Below are 19,733 nucleotides of genomic sequence, written 5' to 3'. Positions count from 1 at the left end.
GTGCTGGAGAAGACTCCTGAGAGTCCCTTGGACAGCAAGGAGATCAAACCAGTCGATTCTAAAAAGAAATCAACCCTGAATATTCACTGGAAGTGCTGATGCTGAAGCTCCAATACTTTGGCCACCTGATGTAAAGAGCTGATTCATTGGAAAAGATCCTGATGCTGGGCAAGACTGACGGCAGGAGGAGAAGGGGGCAACAGAGGATGAGATGGTTGGGTGGCATCACTGACTCAATGGACATGACTTTGAGCAAATTCCAGAAGATAGTGAAGGACAGGAAAGCCTGGCATGCTGCAGTCTATCAGGGTCACATAAGAGTCGGACACTACTTAGCGACTGAACAACGTTTAGAATGAAAAACATTGCCAGGCCAAGAAAGCTAGACAGCAAAGGTCAAAAAACTGAGGTCTAAAAAGTCTAGTTTAGGGACATCCCTGGTGGTCCCATGCTTAAGACTTCGAGCTACCATTGCAGGGTGCATGGATTCAATCCCTGGTTGGGGAGCTAAAGTCCCACATGCCACACGGTGAGGTCAAAAACATAAACAAAAACAAACAAAAAACAAAACTTAGTTTATGTGTTATTGTTAGCATTCCTTGTCATTTTTTATTGGCCATCAAAGATCAGAAAAGGATGAGGTTATTAGTAAATTCCTTATGAAAAACTTCCTTGATGGGGTGGGTTGGGCCACATCCAGGATATTTGTTCACTCAAATTTAAAAAGAACTGAGAGCTCATATTTAATAAAAAGGTATTGCATGCTACGGATCACTAATTATTGGGGTGATCTGTAGCACTTAATACCATTTTGTTAAATGTTAACAGCTACTGGTTAAATTTTTAAAAATTCATTTAAATTGAAGAATAATTGCTTTACCATATTGTGTGGCTTTCTGCCATACATCAACATGAATCAATCATTGGTATACATATGTCCACTCTCTCAAAAATATGGAATGCTTCATGAATTTGCATGTTATCCTTGCACAGGGCTATGTTAATCTTCTCTGTATGGTTCCAATTTTTAGTGTATGTGCTGCCAAAGTGTGGAGAAGGCAATGGCAACCCACTCCAGTACTCTTGCCTGGAGAATCCCAGGGACGGAGGAGCCTGGTGGGCTGCTGTCTATGGGGTCGCACAGAGTCGGACACGACTGAAGTGACTTAGCAGCAGCAGCTGCCGAAGTGATCACGTGGTTAATTTTGCTTTACCTCTATTTTCATATGCAAGATGAATTTATTTTGATAAATTCTACTTATTCTAAACAGTGAACAGATGCTATGATTTTACTCTATTTATTACAGTTATTTTTAAAGATACCTAAACACTATCAGCTCACATGAGTCAGACAGGAAGGTAAAAATAATGTCAATATTGTTGCTAAGACTAGGGGTAAGTGGCTATAACTGATGACAAGAATATGACCTGTCACTGGTCATATACCACATATCCTTCTAGGGTCAATGTATTCATTTTGCAGATTTGTCACAAATTACTGTTTTTTTTTTTTAAGAGACCAAACACAGTGGCAGCTCCAGCCCAAAGCAGATGTGCCAGGTGACAGCATCTGAAATAGAATACCACTGTGGTTACACTTGACTGCACAGTTAGGTAATAGTGCTTTGATGCACTTCCTGCAGGGTGCATACTCCTGGAACAGTGGTTTCTTTTCACCAAAACTAACCAAATGTGGACTGAATTAAAGGGGTTAATTTTGGTAATAACACCATAGTGCTCATTCTTGGTGATCTCTTACAAGGAAAATGGTACCACAAACAGTATACTCTGGATTTGACAAACTTTCATAGGAACTATTAATAATTGAAATATCTCTGAATGGACTTTGTTTGAAGCTGGATTTCACGTTAAAGTGAAAGTCGCTCAGTTGTGTCTGACTCTTTGAAACCCCATGCACTATGCAGTCCACGGAATTCTCCAGGCCAGAATACTGGAGTGGGTAGCTGTTCCCTTCTCCAGGGGATCTTCCTGACCCAGGAATTGAACCGGGGTCCCCTGCATTGCAGGCAGATTCTTTACCAGCTGAGCTACCAGAGAATCTCTTCATGTTAAATGTGCCTTATTTAAAACACATCTCTAGGGTTCCAATCCTTTGGAAATATTGTTCACAGGTAAGAGGAAGGCTTTGACTGTTGCAGAAGCTAAGGCAGGAAACAAAATTTTGTGTATTCAGCAAAACAGCAATTTTGGAAATTGAGTTTGGGCATAAAATCTTATCATTTGCATCTCTAGTTGTTCAAAACGATGCATCCATCTGAAAATGGTGAGACTTTATGATTTCTGGGCCTTGTCTATAGAAATTACATTTTTAAATGAACACTAAAACAGTATATTTGTAATTTCCTATGGAAGCTAATTGAATTTCCTTATACCAGCGAAAAAAGTGATAATCTATTTATGCCTTCCCAGAGTTACAGGTATAAGCCTGTTAGAAGTTAGTGAATGAATATCATAAGTGACTCTAAATTTGATCTGTATGTCTTTGGCAGTAAATAACACTTAAATCATCATTCTTCTTGATGAAAAGTACTGGCTCTGGAATCAGATTCTTGGGTTCCAGTCCTGGCTTTCCAGTTTACTAATTGTGGCTCTAGGGCAGGTCTCTTAACTTCTCCTAGACTTTCTCTAAGTGTACCATGGCCACAGTAATAATAATGCCTCTGTTAGCGGGTTTCTGTCAGAATTTACTGACATGACCCTTGTAGTGGTTAGCACAGTATACGGCCTGTTATTTAAGTGGCTGCTGTTATTACATATATGTTAGATGTGCACTGTGGGGCTTCCCTGGTGACTCAGATGGTAAAGAATTTGCCCGCCATGCTGGAGACCCAGGTTTGATCCCTGGGTCAGGAAAATCCCCTGGAGAATCGAATGGCAACCCACTCCAGTGGGTTTTTGCCCAGAGAATTTCACAGACAGAGGAGTCTGGAGGGCTACAGGCCACGAGGCCACAAAGAGTTAGACACGATTGAGTGAGTAACGCTTTAGATGTGCCTTGGAGTCTCTCCTGGGTATGTGCCTTGTTTCCTCAACTTAACTGCAAGCTTTGAGAAGACAGAAACCAGCTCATATAGTTTTCTAGCCCCTTCATCATCCAGCAAAATATCTTATAAACTCTATTATATAGGTCAGCAATGAGATTTAAAACTAAAAAAGGCAATTTGGGGCCAAAGGGCCTTGCCTATCAGTTTCCTGAGACTGTCCATGAACCTCTCTCCTACTCTAGGATAACCCTATAGTTCCCTGTGAGTTGTGTCAATGGGAGTTCATGGCTGCCGCCTACACCAATCACCAACAGTCAATCCAATCAAGCAATTTGTCAAGAGCCTGAGGCTGTACGGACAAAGTAGTGCAAAAGAGATTCCAGTTGAGTTAAATAACTGATTATTTGCATGAATTACAAACTGTTTCTGAGTTTTAAAGGCATTTCTGGCTAACCGGGAAGTGTGTAATTTCTTTATCTCACCTAAGTTAAATTATGCAGAATATAATTTATGCCTTCCTTCTTTAGCCCTTCTCATGTTTTAGTGACAGGCTAGTTAGCATTTTCTGTATCTAAGAACTTACTGTTGCTGAACAACTCATCTGCAATAAGCTCAAAGGTCACTCACAGTGACCTTAAAAACCTACTTCTTTTTAAACATGCTCCCTGAGTTTTACTTCTCAATCCTTTTAAAAATATTTATTTGGCTGCACCAGATCTTGGTTGTAGCACATGGGATCTTCAATCTTCGTTGTCATATATGGGATCTTACACTTATGGCATGTGGGATCTAGTTCCCTGACCAGATAGCGAATCCAGGACCCCTACATTGGGAGCACTGAGTCTCAGTCATTGGACCACCAGGGAAATCCCTACCTCTTAAGTCATTTAAATTAACAGTTTGATTTGAGCTGTCCAAAGAAAATTAAGTTTAAATCTAGTACATATTGACTCTAACCTACTATAAGTTAAGTAAACCCTGAGTATAATAGCAACGTTCAGCAAAGCTGGGTTTCCTTACCAACTGAGGGGTGTGAGAACTGCATTTTAACCTGGTATAATTCATAGGTGGACTTCCTGGTGGCTCAGATGGTAAAACGTCTACCTACAATGCAGAAGACTCAGGTTCAGTCCCTGAGTCGGGAAGATCTCCTGGAGAAGGAAATGGCAACCCACTCCAGTATTCTTGCCTGGAAAATCCCATGGATGGAGGAACCTGGTAGGCTACAGTCCATGGGGTCACATCTCAGAAAACTAACCAATCTAATCACATGGACCGCAGCCTTGTCTACCTCAATGAAACTATGAGCCATGCCATGTAGGGCCACCCAAGATGGATGGGTCACGGTGGACAGTTCTGACAAAATGTGGTCCACTGGAGAAGGGAATGGCAAACCACTTCAGTATTCCTGCCTTGAGAACCCCATGAACAGTATGACAAGGCACAAAGATAGGACACAGAAAGATGAACTCCCCAGGTTGGTAGGTGCCCAATGTGCTACTGGAGATCAGTGGAGAAATAACTCCAGAAAGAATGAAGACATGGAGCCAAAGCAAAAACAACACCCAGTTGTGGATGTGACTGGTGATAGAAGCAAGGTCTGATGCTGTAAAGAGTAATATTGCATAGGAACCTGGAATGTTAGGTCCATGAATCAAGGCAAATTGAAACTGATCAAACAGAATATGGCAAGAGTGAATGTTGACGTTTTAGGAATCAGCAAACTAAAATGGACTGAAATGGGTGAATGTAACTCAGATGACCATTGTATCTACTAATGTGGGCAAGAATCCCTTAGAAGAAATGGAGTAGCCATCATAGTCAACAAAAGAGTCCGAAATGCAGTATTTGGATGTAATCTCAAAAATGACAGAATGATCTCTGTTTGTCTCCAAGGCAAACCATTCAATATCACAGTAACCCAAGTCTATGCCCCGACCAGTAATGCTGAAGAAGCTGAAGTTGAACGGTTCTATGAAGACCTACGAGACCTTCTAGAATTAATACCCCAAAAGATGTCCTTTTCATTATAGGGGACTGGAATGCAAAAGTAGGAAGTTAAGAAACATTTGCAGTAACAGGCAAATTTGGCCTTGGAGTACAGAATGAAGCAGGGCACAGGCTCATAGAAATCTGCCAAGAGAATGCACTGGTCATAGCAAACACCCTCTTCCAACAATACAAGAGAAGACTCTACACATGGACATCACCAGATGGTCAACACCGAAATCAGATTAATTATATTCTTTGCAGCCAAAGATGGAGAAGCTCTATACAGTCAGCAAAAACAAGACTGGGAGCTGACTGTGGCTCAGATCATGAATTCCTTATTGCCAAATTCAGACTTAAATTGAAGAAAGTAGGGAAAACCACTAGACCATTCAGGTATGACCTAAATCAAATCCCTTACAATTATACAGTGCAAGGGAGAAACAGATTTAAGGGACTAAATCAGACAGAGTGCCTGATGAACTATGGATGGAGGTTTGCGACATTGTACAGGAGACAGGGAGCAAGACCATCCCCAAGAAAAGGACATGCAAAAAAGCAAAATGGCTGTCTGAGGAGGCCTTACAAATAGCTGTGAAAAGAAGAGAAACCCAAAGCAAAGGAGAAAAGGAAAGATATATTCATTTGAATGCAGAGTTCCAAAGAATAGCAGAGATAAGAAAGCCTTCCTCAGTGATCAATGCAAAGAAATAGAGGAAAACATTAGAATAGGGAAGACTAGAGATCTCTTCAAGAAGATTAGAGATACCAAGGGAACATTTCATGCAAAGATGGGCTTGATAAAGGACAGAAATGGTATGGACCTAACAGAAGTAGAAGATATTAAGAAGAGGTGGCAAGAATACACAGAAGAATTGTACAAAAAAGATCTTCATGACCCAGATAATCACAATGGTGTGTGATCACTCACCTAGGGCCAGACATCCTGGAATGTGAAGTCAAGTGGGCCTTAGAAAGCATCACTACAAACAAAGCTAGATGAGGTGATGGAATTCGAGTTGAGCTATTTCAAATCCTAAAAGATGATGCTGTGAAAATGCCACACTCAATATGCCAGGAAATTTGGAAAACTCAGCAGTGGCCACAGGATGGAAAAGGTCAGTTTTCATTCCAATCCCAAAGAAAGGCAACGCCAAAGAATGCTCAAACTACCACACAATTGCATCTCACACACTAGCAAAGTAATGCTCAAAATTCTCCAAGCTAGGCTTCAACAATACGTGAACTGTGAACTTCCAGATGTTCAAGCTGGTTTTAGAAAAGGCAGAGGAACCAGAGATCAAATTGCCAACATCTGCTGGATCATTAAAAAAGCAAGAATGTTCCAGAAATACATCTATTTCTGCTTTAGTGACTATGCCAAAGCCTTTGATTGTGTGGATCACAATAAACTGTGGAAAAACCAGACCACCTGACCTGCTTCCCGAGAAATCTGTATGCAGGCCAGGAAGCAACAGTTAGAACTGGACATGGAACAGACTGGTTCAAAATAGGAAAAGGAGTACGTCAAGGCTGTATATTGTCACTGTGCTTATTTAACTTATATGCAGATTACATCACGAGAAACACTGGGCTGGATGAAGCACAAGCTGGAATCAAGATTTCCGGGAGAAATATCAATAACCTCAGATATGCATCGGAGAAGGCAATGGCACCACACTCCAGTACTCTTGCCTGGAAAATCCCACGGATAGCGGAGCCTGGTAGGCTGCAGTCCATGGGGTTGCTAAGAGTCAGACACGGCTGATCGACTTCATTTTCACTTTTTACTTTCATGCACTGGAGAAGGAAATGGCAACCCACTCCAGTGTTCTTGCTTCGAGAATCCCAGGGACAGGGGAGCCTGGTTGGCTTCCATCTATGGGGTTGCACAGAGTCGGACAGAACTGAAGTGACTTAGGAGCAGCAGCAGCAGATATGCAGATAACACCACCCTTAGGGCAGAAAGTGAAGAACTAAAGAGCTGCTTGATGAAAGTGAAAGAGGAGAGTGAAGAAGCTGGCTTAAAACTCAACATTTAGAAAACAAAGATCATGGCATCCAGTTCTATCATTTCATGGCAAACAGATGGAGAAACAGTAGGATCCAAAATCACTAGAGATGGTGACTGCAGCCATGAAATGAAAAGACGCTTACTCCTTGTAAGAAAAGTTATGACCAACCAAGCAGAGACATTACTTTGCCAACAAAGATCCATCTAGTTAAGGCTATGGTTTTTCCAGTAGTCATGTATGGATATGAGAGTTGGACTGTAAAGAAAGCTGAGTGCCAAAGAATTGATGCTTTTGAACTGTGGTGTTGGAGAAGACTTGAGAGTCCCTTGGACTGCAAAGGGATTCAACTAGTCCATCCTAAAGGAAATCAGTCCTGAATACTCATTGGAAGGACAGATGTTGAAGCTGAAACTCCAATACTTTGGCCACCTCATGTGAAGAGCTGACTACTTTGAAAAGACCCTGATGCTGGAAAAGATTGAAGGCAGGAGGAGAAGGGGACAACAGAGGATGAGATGGTTGGATGGCATTACCGACCTAATGGACATGAGTTTGAGTAAACTCCAGGAGTTGAGTCAGACAAGACTGAGCGACTGATGTCAACTGAATCCATAGGTTGGATGTAGGCTTGGAGAACTTAAATATGTTCACTATCACACAAGATATTTGGAAAGTTTGTACAAGGCCATTGGGCTCTGCTCATTGTTCTCAGTGCTTCGTCAATGCTTCTTCATCTGAGATTCCTCTTTGATATGTCTATTTTCATTTTATTGTAGTAATTAAAAAAATAAATTCTAATTGTTTTTTGGTTGATCAGCGTACACCTGCAGGCGCACATGAATTTGAGTCTCGCTGTACTGTGTTGTGAAAAACTTGCAATTGGATCCTAAAATGACAGCAGTGTAAATTATAAAGTACAAAACACTGTAGGTGAAAGCACTGTCAGCAATAAATAAAAATGGCTTTCTTTGGGAGGAAATAACTGGAAAGAGAGAGAATAGGCTGGGGCAGGAAATGATCCACACCATTAGGAAAGGAAGAGCCATATTTAGGAAAGCATCTGAGGGACAAGGACATCGGAAACAAGTGAATTTTGGTCTTAGGCACTCCTCCAAGGGTTCAAGTCACAGAGGCAGTTAGGTTGCCTGAGCTTTGCCATTTCCTCTCCTGAAAGACATTGGACTTTTATTTTCCAAAGCCCGCTCATTCTGTTTTGCTGAGAGCATAACTTCTGTGCAGGGGCCTGTTCAGGAACTGGCTTTGCAAAGATGAAAAGAGCCCAGTTCCTGTCTCCAAGCGCTTCTCGGCCTTAAAACAGAACATCCTAATAGGTAGGTATAAAGGGCCCTATTACAAGATGAGAAGAAGCTTGCGGATGCCTCAGGTTTCCACAGGGGAAATGAGTTCTGTGTGGTCCAAAAGGCAGGCACTCTTGATAGGCTTTCTTATCTCCCCAAAAGAATAAATGATCATGTGAAATATGAAACAAATAGATCGCCCAGAAAGGAAAGGATTGGGATGAAACTTTATATGGAAGTTTGAAATAAGTCCTCAGTATCTTCAGGAAAGAAGGGTCTAGAAGACCCAGGAGTGCTAAATGATCAAACGGACAGTCTCCCCAGTGGAGCGTCTTCCTCAGACTTGCACCTCAGGAAATGTTGACTGTTCTGGAATATCTAATTAGGGGAGGTGAGAGAGTCCACCCACTTGTATCAGATTTGAACATAACATGGGGAGAAGGCTACTTTCACGATTCTAAGCTCTTTTCTCTCTTCACCCCCTGTAGTTTCAGTGCTGTGTGAGGTGTATCGGCAGGAATGTTCTCTTTTGAAGAGAAGTAATAAAAGCATTTAAATTAGCGGGAGGGTGGTTAACACCCGCAGCTCTGGCCCCACAGCACGCCTCCTCGTCCGCTGGGGTTCACTCCGTACCTCCCCGAGGGCTGGCGCAATAGCGCTAACGGCCGCGGAGTAGCAACGGTTCCCGCGCAGCGCGCGGCGGGCGTTACGCGGTCAGGACTTGCAGGCCAGCCGCAAGTTCAGAAGGGCTTGGGAGGGGGTAGGGGGACGAGGCCGGTCCGTGGGCAGCTTTTGACGAACAGTCCTTACAGCCAATTGGAAGCCTGGTCGACTTTTCCTTCTGCCAATAGGGAGCGAGGCCCGGACTGGGGAGGGGGGCGCTTCCCGAGGGCTGCGGCTGGATTCGATCCCGGGCTGCTGCCTTGAAGGCGGGGGCGGAGGCTCGGCCTGGGCGGCGAGGAGCGGATTAGGGGAGGAGGGAAGACCGGAAGCCACGGTCGCGTCCCCATCCTTAGATTCGCTGCTCCGGGCTGGGAGCGGAGACGCAGGAGGAGGGAGAGGCTGGATGTCGGCCCCGTGATAAAGGGGAGCGGCTGCTCCGGAGCCTTTTCCCGGGGCGCCTCCTCATCCCGCCAGCCCTCCGCAGCCACCCGGCTCCTGGGCGCGGGGCCCCCGCGGACGATTCGTCCGCGCAGATCTTTGCTGGAGAGGCGCTGCCGGTGACGGGTACTGGCCGGCGGCGTCCGAGGCCCGCGCCCCACCGCCACCCCCACCGGCCTGCCGGCCGGTCCCTTTGGCCGCCGCCATGTCCTCCTCCTCATCCTCCCCCAGGGAGACGTACGAGGAGGACCGGGATTACGAGAGCCAGGCCAAGCGCCTCAAGACCGAGGAGGGGGAGATCGATTACTCGGCCGAGGAAGGCGAAAACCGCCGGGAAGCGACGTCCCGGGGCGGGGGCGATGGCGGCGGCGGCGGCCGGAGCTTCTCACAGCCGGTAACAAAGCGTGGCGCCCCGTCAGCTGAGTCTGGCGGCTCCCTGGGAAGCAGGGCTCCGCGGCTGGGACTCGGCCTCGGGGCCTCTCGCCCTCCTCGTTTTCCCGTTTTGCGGCGCTGACCGGGTCGGGAAGCGCCGACTCTTCTCTTTCGGGCTTTTATTCTTCGTCCTACCTGTTTCCAGCATCCCGAACGCGAGTCCGGCCCCGGCCTGGCCGCAGGCCCCGCTGCGAGTCCACTGCCGGCCCTGAACTTAGGGAGGGTCGCGAGCGGGGGGCGGCGCGAGGCATTGCTTCCGCTCTGGGGGGCTCTGATGCGCGAGTAGCCCTTTGTTAGTTTAACTCCTCAGGCAGTTGACGGGCGTCGGACAACCGGTTCCCTTCAGCCCCTAGCCCCCAGCCTGCAGCATCCGCGCGCTGGTCTAGATCGCAGGATGGTGGCGTCGGTTCCGCCCAGGGATCTCTAAGCCTAGATGCTGAGGAGAGCCTCGGCTCAGTGACAAATCACGCTGTGGGGCTCACAACCCAGTTCCCCTCAAGGTTTAATTAAAATTTTTTTATTCCTGCTAGGCCTGGCGCGCATGCTTTGCTCCCCAGTTTCATGGTTATTGCTCAGTACAGTTTTCGGCTCTTCGATTAAAAATAAAATGTGTTGGCAGGTGTTCGCATACCGCTACTTTAAAGTAAAAGGAATCTTAAATCTCAGTTTTTCCTGGGCAGTTTATTCCCAATTTGTTCCATAAAACTCAAGTCGGAACTGCATCAGACACACGTTCCGAGATTCTTGTTTTTCGCATCAAAAAGCTTAAATAGAGGCAGAAGGAATGTGAAAATCGTTTCATCCGGGGCAAGTGGTAACTCAACTTCAGTTGAATGGAAACTTTAAGGACGCGAAGCAAAGCAAAAGTTTTTTTTGCCATTTTTGGTGGCACGTAAGCTGTCCTTATGACTTAGGTGTTCTTTAAACTTGTAACACATTCTAACTGATTAAAAAAAAAACTAGACCTGAAATTTTCGAAATTGTGCACATATGTTCTAATATCAGATTAAAATGTTTTTCACCTTTTATAAGAGGCAAATTGGAAGTCAGAAGTCTTTCAGCTCTTGTTTGCATTTTAACGTAAAAAATTCTGGTCAGTAGAATGTAGAGTTTACAAAGAGGATAATGTTGCAAGACATTTAAAAAAGGAACTTTGTCTTCCTCTAAATAATTTTAGTATGGCTAGATACTGCTTTCAACTTCTGTACCTAGCTATTTGGAATATTCAGAGTGTGAATAAAAGTGCATTTCTTCTTAGGAAGTTTCAGTTCAAAATCAACTCCATCGTGGAAACTGAAAACAGAAATGTTGGAGTATAATAACTGATATTTAGATGCATTGAATCAGCATATTTCTTTTGCCAAAAGGCTTGGTTGAGTTTTTGTGCGGCGGCGTGAAATGTCTCCCATTGAGAGTCTTCAAGATACTTTAACCAGTTTACGAAAAATTATTTTTGAAAACAGATTAAATATTAAGCCAATACTATTATTTTAGATGTTGGGAAGAAAATAATGTATAATTAATACATTCAAAGTGAGTTGTATTTAGTAATGGAAGTAGCTCTGGGCAGGGCTTGGGGAGTCAGAAATCTTAGCTAGTATACAATGTGTGACCTTGGTAAAGTCAGTTAACTACTATTCCGAGTTCTCTTTGTAAAATGTGAAAGTTGAACTTCGTGCTTTCCACACCTGAAGTTGTAATTCAGTCGTTGATCTAATGCAGGCAGGAACTAATGTATGTAGATTGAGTTATAAATTCAGATTTTATCTGCTTTTTTTTTCTTAGGAGAGCGCGAATTGCTTTTATTTAATAGTAGAGCCAGTACTGCACTGTTGAATCTAATGAAGGATTATTTTTCCTGTTTTTAAACATTTTTCTTCATGCAATTTTGGAAACTATTTTGAAATCATTGCAGTTGTGGAAACCTGTACATAATAAAACTTTACTAGGACAGGAATGCCCTGGATAGAAATTCACTGTCTAGTGCATCACCGTTCAGAAGTACGGTAATTCATCTAACTGAGAACGGTTTGACTCCACCTCAGCCTAGCCCCAGAAGACTTCGTGATCAGACTGTTTAGATAAATGCAGATTAGGTACGATGATGGGTAACCTCTTCAACACTAGCGGGAAGATTGTAAAAGTGTGCAGTAAGACTTCAGAGATTTATGTTGTTTGGCTTTTCATGGGTTTTCTTGATTCTTTAATAATAACTAGGTTTTATGAGGATGTATTTAAGAAAAAGCTTATACAAATGCTCCTGATTTAAAGATGAATTAGTCACTGTAAATGATGTTATTAAGGTGTAAAGAGAAACAAGTTTGTAGTTTGGATATGGGAAATTAAGACACTTCAAATTTGTGTCTTTTGTTGCTCTGAAGAGCGAAAACTCCCAGAGTGTTTTGCATTCTTTGGGCTACATTTTGAATAAAGCTTATGGAGGTTCATGCTGTATATTATACAATTACTTTATCCTTGTAGAATAAATTGTGTTCTTAAATTTAGCAGGTATGACCTTCAAGATCATATTAATAGTAAATATCTTTATCTGCTTCAGTTCAGTTCAGTTGCTCAGTCAGGTCCAGCTCTTTGCGACCCCATGAACTGCAGCACACCAGGCCTCCCTGTCCATCACCAACCCCTGGAGTTTACTCAAGCTCATGTCCATTGAGCCGGTGATGCCATCCAACCATCTAATCCTCTGTTGTCTCCTTCTCTTCCCACCCTCAGTCTTTCCCAGCATCAGGGGCTTTTCAAATGAGTCAGTTCTTTGCATCTGGTGGCCAAAGTATTGGAGTTTCAGCTTTAGTGTCAGCCCTTCCAATGAATATTCAGGACTGATCTCCTTTAGGATGGACTGGTTGGATCCCTTTGCAGTCCAAGGGACTCTCAAGAGTCTTCTCCAACACCACAGTTCAAAAGCATCAATTCTTTGGTGCTCAGCTTTCTTTATAGTCCAACTCTCACATCCATAACATGACTGCTGTAAAAACCATAGCTTTGACTAGATGGACCCTTGTTGGCAAAGTAATGTCTCTGCTTTTTAAGCTGTCTAGGTTGGTCGTAACTTTTCTTCCAAGAAAAATAGTTAATTTCATGGCTGCAGTCACCATCTCTAGTGATTTGGGAGCCCCCCAAAAAACTTTTCAGAAAGCAGCTAGATTTCAGAATGTTAGCTCTTCACTTGACAAAACCAATTGAAGAATTGGGAGGTTACTTAGAAATAATTCTGCTTTTATAAAGATTGGTATCAAAAATTTATGGAGTACTAATTCACTTTAGAGACTTTTAAGTTTTTCTTTTACTCTATTCTGCTAGTGACTAAAAAGACAAATCAAAAATTGTTAAAAGTGATTGGTGATGAGGTGAAAGTTAAAGTTTCTCAACTTTAATAAATAGACCTGTAAGATGGCAAAATGCCAAGATAAAAATAAGGATCCAGGATTTCCAAACAGAATATTCTGTCTGCCTTACATAAAGAATCTCATTTGAATTTTAGACACACTATTATCTTAAGCTTTAATGATCTGAATTACAGTGATGATGCTGTGATGGCTTATTGGGATGAATATAGAATGGGAGATGGGATGAAGTCACTTCATTAGCTCCCACAGGAAGAGTTTAGACTGTGACAGTGAGCATAGTAATTACACTCTGGAGAATAAAAAAGTTCACGGATGTGTACCTCAGAGGTAAGTGCCAGAGCCTCGAGGCTTCTGTAGCAGTAATGTCCTGTGTCTTATTTAGCTAAGCTGCTGCAGTACAGTGAGAATTTTAGGTTTAGTTTTGGGAAGTAAATGAAAAGTAGTAGGTTCTGGGACTTCCCTGGCGGTCCAGTGGCTTGTGCTTCCACTGTAGGGAGCTGGGGTTCAATCCTTGGTCAGGGAACTAAAATCCCATGTGTCAGGCAGCAGAGCCAAAAAAAAAAATTGGTAGGTTTTACTGCCTTTTGGTTTTAACAAGTGACTGTTTTTTCGTGTTAGTACATAAAAGTGAAAAGTGTTGTGAAGAGAGCTGTAAGCCCAACCAAAGCAGGTGTCTTGGCTCTGCTAACCAGCATGCTTTGTGACTTAATCTCTTTGGAACTCAACTTGCTACCTATCACATGAGATGGTTGGATTAGAAATCCAACCAGATGATGATCACTGTGATCTCTTAGCGCATTAGAAAAATAATACTTGAGCCCTATCATGTGCTAGGCGCTGTTCTTGGGGATATAATAGTTAAAAAAATTCCAAATTAAAAAATGTATGATTCTGCATCATTTAGCACTTTATTTTCCCTCTGTGAAATTGAATACAACTTTCAAAGCTTGCAGTTGCAGCCATAGCACCAACTCAGGTGAGCTTAAACAAAACAAAAAGGGGTATAGGGAGTTTATTGGTCCGTATAACTATGAATGCCAAATTGTGGCATAGTTTTAGGCATTTTGTGATCTAGGGATTTAGATGAAGTCATAGGGACTAGATTCTGTGTCTTTCCATGTTTCAGCTCTGTGACTCTGCAATCCCATAGACTATAGCCTACCAGGGCTCCTCCATCAGTGGCATTTCCCAGGCAAGTGTACTGGAGTGGGTTGCCATTTCCTTCTCTAGGGGATCTTCCTGACCCGGGAATCAAACCCAGGTCTCCCATTGCAGGCAGACACTTTACCCTCTGAGCCACCAGGGAAGCCCCTATTTCCTCTATGTAATGATAAAATTAGGCCTACATTGTTTTCGCTAGCAAATAAAGAGAACACTGCCTGTCCCTCAATGTCTGTAACTATCCCCTCTGATAAGCCATTTTTTAAAAAATATCTCTCTACTCCTGATGAGTCACTGGACTACTTCTAAAGTTGGGAAGTTACGACTGTGAGTGAGAATACCAGTGGAATAATGTGGGACCGGGGTGTTTTTATTTGCTTGTTTTTGTGTTTAACCAAAAGGAGAAAGAGTTTTGGGTAGACAAAACCATAGGATTTCTACCGTATGAGCAAAAAGATAGATAATTTTTTTAAAAGTTATTTGAATCATATGACTCTTGATTTTTAATCTTTGTTATATGATCAAATGTACCTTAAAACTTTGAATAGGAAAATTAAAAGACTTCCTGTATTTGGGATCTGCTTTATTGTAAGGAAAGAAAAGACCAAGCGATGTGATTGTTTGACTTGAAGACCATGTACTAATTAACTCTAAGCATAACATAAGTTAAAAAAAAATACTTGCATCTGTCCCTTGAAACTAGTTGGTCCTTCACCTATGTGAAGTATCCAGAGTAAAGGGGGGGAATAATCTTAAATATCTAGACATCTGCACTCATTTCTTGGTACTACTTTGATAAATTCTAATGTATCCAGAAAACAATTACCAGAATAGAGAAGGTACTCACGATCATAATCATAAGAGGAATGACAAGAATCTGGGGGATATTTAGCCTGAAAGTAAACTTCAGTGTGATTTCAGAAATCATTTCAAATAGAAAGGTTATGTAAAAGAGGGACATGAAGATAAGGATGAGGTGGCAATGATTAATATTTATTGAGCTTTTGTTCAGTAACTGCATCTGGCACCGTGCTCAGCATTTTGTACTTGTCCTTTTTATTTGTTGTAATTTTAAGTGATGAGGATTTCGTTTTCTTATTTTTTCACAAGTGAAACTAAGGTTCAGAAGGGTTAAGTAAGTAGTGTAAGATCACAAAGCCTATAAATGTCCAAAGATTCAAACACTGGTCTGACTTCACAGGCCATTTTGTATAGGAAGCTACAGGGAGACAGATTTAGATGCAGATTATGAAGAACTTTCTAAAAATGTAATAGTCCCACAAGGTTTTTCCCTGTCATTGAGGGTGTTTAAGGAGAGGCTTATAATCATCAGTTGCAGTGGTTCTGTGCACATTTGGTTTTGGAGGATGAATTACTCAATTTGAGGTTGTTCATTTTTAATCCTATATAGGAGGACAGAGAATGTTGTTTGGTGTTGCACGTATGTTATGCATGGAAATGTTGGGAAAGCAAAAAAAGCCTGAAGACATTGAGCATTGCCTTTATGAGTTTACAGTTTCACTGTATCGAGAAATGTTAATGGACCCTTCTCATTTCTCTCATTGTGGAAGCTTCATTTGTACTCTATAGAGCTTCCTTTCTCTTTAGTCGAGCCTGGTTTTCAATCAGCAATAGTCAAAATTAGCACTCAAGGTTGATATTATTGGAGTTGTTCTTTGAGGTAGCCTTTGGAGAGGGGCAGGGTGTTTGTAACTGGTCTGTAGCTTGCCGTAAGGACCAAAAAATGCCTCCATTATAGTTCACACAGTTTACCTAAAGAAGGGGTTGAGTGATTAAAAAAGAAAGCAACCACATGTAAATTGAAGGCATGCCTCCATTTGCTGGGTTCTTATTCAGAATATTGTTTCTAGTCTGATAAATAGTAGATATAAATAGACCAGGAGAGAGCCTAGATAACTAAACATTTGAAGTGGACAGAATGAGCTTCTATATGAGAAACTCTTTTTTTTTTTTTTTTTTGTATTTTTTTAATTTTTATTTTTACTTTATTTTACTTTACAATACTGTATAGGTTTTGCCATACATTGACATGAATCCAGCACGGGTGTATATGTGTTCCCAAACATGAACCCCCCTCCCACCTCCCTCCCCATTATATGAGAAACTCTTTAAGCTTTAGAAGACATAGTTAAAATATTAATATGTGGATGGGGTAAACAGTACTGACTTAGCAATTTAAGATTCAGATGCATAGTATGATGCTTAAAGGAAGTATTTTTAGGGTAGCAAAAGAAGGTCTGAAGATGATTTCAGATTTCTTATCACCAGTATATAGTATAAAGTATTGATTTAAGAAAAATGTTAGTATTTGAGGGGGAAATGAGGAGTATAGTGAAAATATAGTTTGAAAAGATATCTTTAATACATCAGCTTTACTTTTGGAAACAACCCTAGGTTTTTTTTTTTTTTTTTTTCCTTTTTTAAATAACAGAAAGGATGAGAAAATTTTAAGTTCAAGAAAAGGGTACTAATTTCGAGAAATGTCAAGGTAGGTAAACTCATGAAAGGCAGAGTCATTGAGTGGGAATAAGGGACATATATAGGGGTTATGGGATATGTTCTCAGCCTTGAGGTGAGATATCTCAGATATGATCATATCTGAGATCATATGATATGATATGATCATATGATCATATCAGATATCTTAGAGATGATTATCATATCTGCCTCTATCATACTGATTGCATTTAACATCATTCATATTTTAAAGAATGACTAAAATTTTGATCTGTTTAACTTCAGTTCAGTTCAGTTCAGTCGCTCAGTCGTGTCCGACTCTTTGTGACCCCATGAATCGCAGCATGCCAGGCCTCCCTGTCTATCACCCAACTCCTAGAGTTCACTCAGATTCACGTCCATCGAGTCGGTGATGCCATCCAACCATCTCATCCTCTGTCATCCCCTTCTCCTCCTGCCACCAATCCCTCCCAGCATCAGAGTCTTTTCCAGTGAGTCAGCTCTTCGCATGAGGTGGCCAGAGTACTGGAGTTTCAGCTTTAGCATCATTCCTTCCAAAGAAATCCCAGGGTTGATATCTTTCAGAATGGACTGGTTGGATCTCCTTGCAGTCCAAGGGACTCTCAAGAGTCTTCTCCAACACCACAGTTCAAAAGCATCAATTCTTCGGCACTCAGCCTTCTTCACAGTCCAACTCTCACATCCATACATGACCACTGGAAAAACCATAGCCTTAACTAGACGGACCTTAGTTGGCAAAGTAATGTCTCTGCTTTTGAATATGTTATCTAGGTTGGTCATAACTTTTCTTCCAAGGAGTAAGCGTCTTTTAATTTCATGGCTACAGTCACCATCTGCAGTGATTTTGGAGCCCAAGAAAATAAAGTCTGACACTGTTTCCACTGTTTCCCCATCTATTTCCCATGAAGTGATGGGACCAGATGCCATGATCTTCATTTTCTGAATGTTGAGCTTTAAGCCAACCTTTTCACTCTCCTCTTTCACTTTCATCAAGAGGCTTTTTAGTTCCTCTTCAGTTTCTGCCATAAGGGTGGTGTCATTTGCATATCTGAGGTTATTGATATTTCCCCCGGCAATCTTGATTCCAGCTTGTGTTTCCTCCAGTCCAGCATTTCTCTGTTTCACTTAGGAAATATAAAATCAGATCTTCTGAGAGATTTAAAAAGTGGTCCTATAGTTCATTTCTTTGTAAGAAGACCAGTTTGAAAAATACTCATTTTTTATGAGTTTATTTTCGAGATACTTGGTTATCTATGTTGGGAAGGGAGGTAGGAAGAAGAGATGTGTTCAACTGATTTGGCAGTATTATTAAAGTAGGTGTTGAGTTAATGAACATTTTTTATATTGTTCTTCATACTATTTTGTAGGGCTTAAATGTTGTTCAGTCACTCCGTCATGTCCGACTCTTTCGCAACCCCTTGGACTGGAGCCTAGCAGGCTCCTCTGTCCGTGGGATTTCCTAGGCAATAATATTGGAGTGGGCTGCCATTTCTTTGTCCAGGGGATCTTTCCCACCTAGGGATCGAACCCATGTCTCCTGCAATAGCAGGTGAATTCTTTACCACTGAGCCACCTGGGAATATAAGAATTCCCCAACTTTTAAAAAAGTGTAAAATGTTTAATTACAATGTCCTTCCTCTAGATTCAGTAGTTTTTAGCATTTTACCCTTTGAGATTTTATTTCTATATACATACTTTTCTCCCCTATACTATTTGAAAGTAAATCGCAGATATCATGATCAGTTCAGTCGCTCAGTCTTGTCTGACTTTGCGACCCTATGAACTGCAGCACACCAGGCCTCCCTGTCCATCACCAACTCCCAGAGTCCACCCAAACCCATGTCCATTCAGTCGGTGATACCATCCAACCATCCTATCCTCTATCGTCCCCTTCTCCTCCTGCCCTCAGTCTTTCCCAGCATCAGGGTCTTTTCCAATGAGTCAGCTCTTCACATCAGGTGGCCAAAGTATTGGAGTTTCAGCTTCAACATCAGCGTTTCCAATGAAAACCCAGGACTGATCTCCTTTAGGATGGACTGGTTGAATCTCCTTGCAGTCCAAGGGACTCTCAAGAGTCTTCTCCAACACCACAGTTCAAAAGCATCAATTTTTCGGCGCTCAGCTTTCTTTATAGTCCAACTCTCACATCCATACGTGACCACTGGAAAAACCATAGCCTTGACTAGATGGACCTTTGTTGACAAAGTAATGTCTCTGCTTTTCAATATGCTATCTAGGTTGGTCATAACTTTGCTTCCAAGGAGTAAGCGTCTTTTAAGTTCATGGCTGCAGTCACCATCTGCAGTGATTTTGGAGCCCAGAAAAATAAAGTCAGCCACTGTTTCCACTGTTTCCCCATCTATTTGCCGTGAAGTGATGGGACCGGATGCCATGATCTTCGTTTTCTGAATGTTCAGCTTTAAGCCAGCTTTTTCACTCTCTTTCACTTTCAACAAGAGGCTTATAAGGGTGGTGTCATCTGCATATCTGAGGTTATTGATATTTCTCCTGGCAGTCTTGATTCCAGCTTGTGCTTCCTCCAGCCCAGCATTTCTCATGATGTACTCTGCATATAAATTAAATAAGCAGGGTGACAATATACAGCCTTGATGTACTCCTTTTCCTATTTGGAACCAGTCTGTTGTTCCATGTCTAGTTTTAACTGTTGCTTCCTGACCTGCATACAGATTTCTCAAGAGGCAGGTCAGGTGGTCTGGTATTCCCATCTCTTTCAGAATTTTCCAGTTTATTGTGATCCACACAGTCCGAGGCTTTGGTATAGTCAATTAAGCAGAAATAGATGTTTTTCTGGAACTCTCTTGCTTTTTCGATGATCCAGCGGATGTTGGCAATTTGATCTCTGGTTCT

General features: G+C 42.0%; 1 protein-coding gene and 1 non-coding gene across 2 annotated transcripts in view; one reads left to right on the top strand and one right to left on the bottom strand.

Annotated features, from left to right (window-relative positions):
• Window positions 1-948: 948 nt before the first annotated feature.
• Window positions 949-1,051, bottom strand: LOC128057043 (U6 spliceosomal RNA). The gene has a single exon (XR_008200236.1). It is a non-coding gene; the product is annotated as a U6 spliceosomal RNA (small nuclear RNA).
• Window positions 1,052-9,368: 8,317 nt separating this feature from the next.
• The window catches only part of HNRNPLL (heterogeneous nuclear ribonucleoprotein L like), a 37,281-nt gene continuing 26,916 nt past the window's right edge, over window positions 9,369-19,733 (top strand). The window contains exon 1 of the mRNA XM_052648902.1: window positions 9,369-9,802. Within this exon, the coding sequence (XP_052504862.1) occupies window positions 9,614-9,802 (189 nt within the window). The 5' untranslated portion in view covers window positions 9,369-9,613. The remainder of the gene's footprint in view (window positions 9,803-19,733) is intronic.

The sequence above is a fragment of the Budorcas taxicolor genome, chromosome 11 (assembly GCF_023091745.1).
Source record: "Budorcas taxicolor isolate Tak-1 chromosome 11, Takin1.1, whole genome shotgun sequence".
NCBI classification, from domain to species: Eukaryota; Metazoa; Chordata; class Mammalia; order Artiodactyla; family Bovidae; genus Budorcas; species Budorcas taxicolor.
Note: the sequence above shows the minus strand (reverse complement) of the source record. Positions and strands in the feature narration are given on the sequence as shown.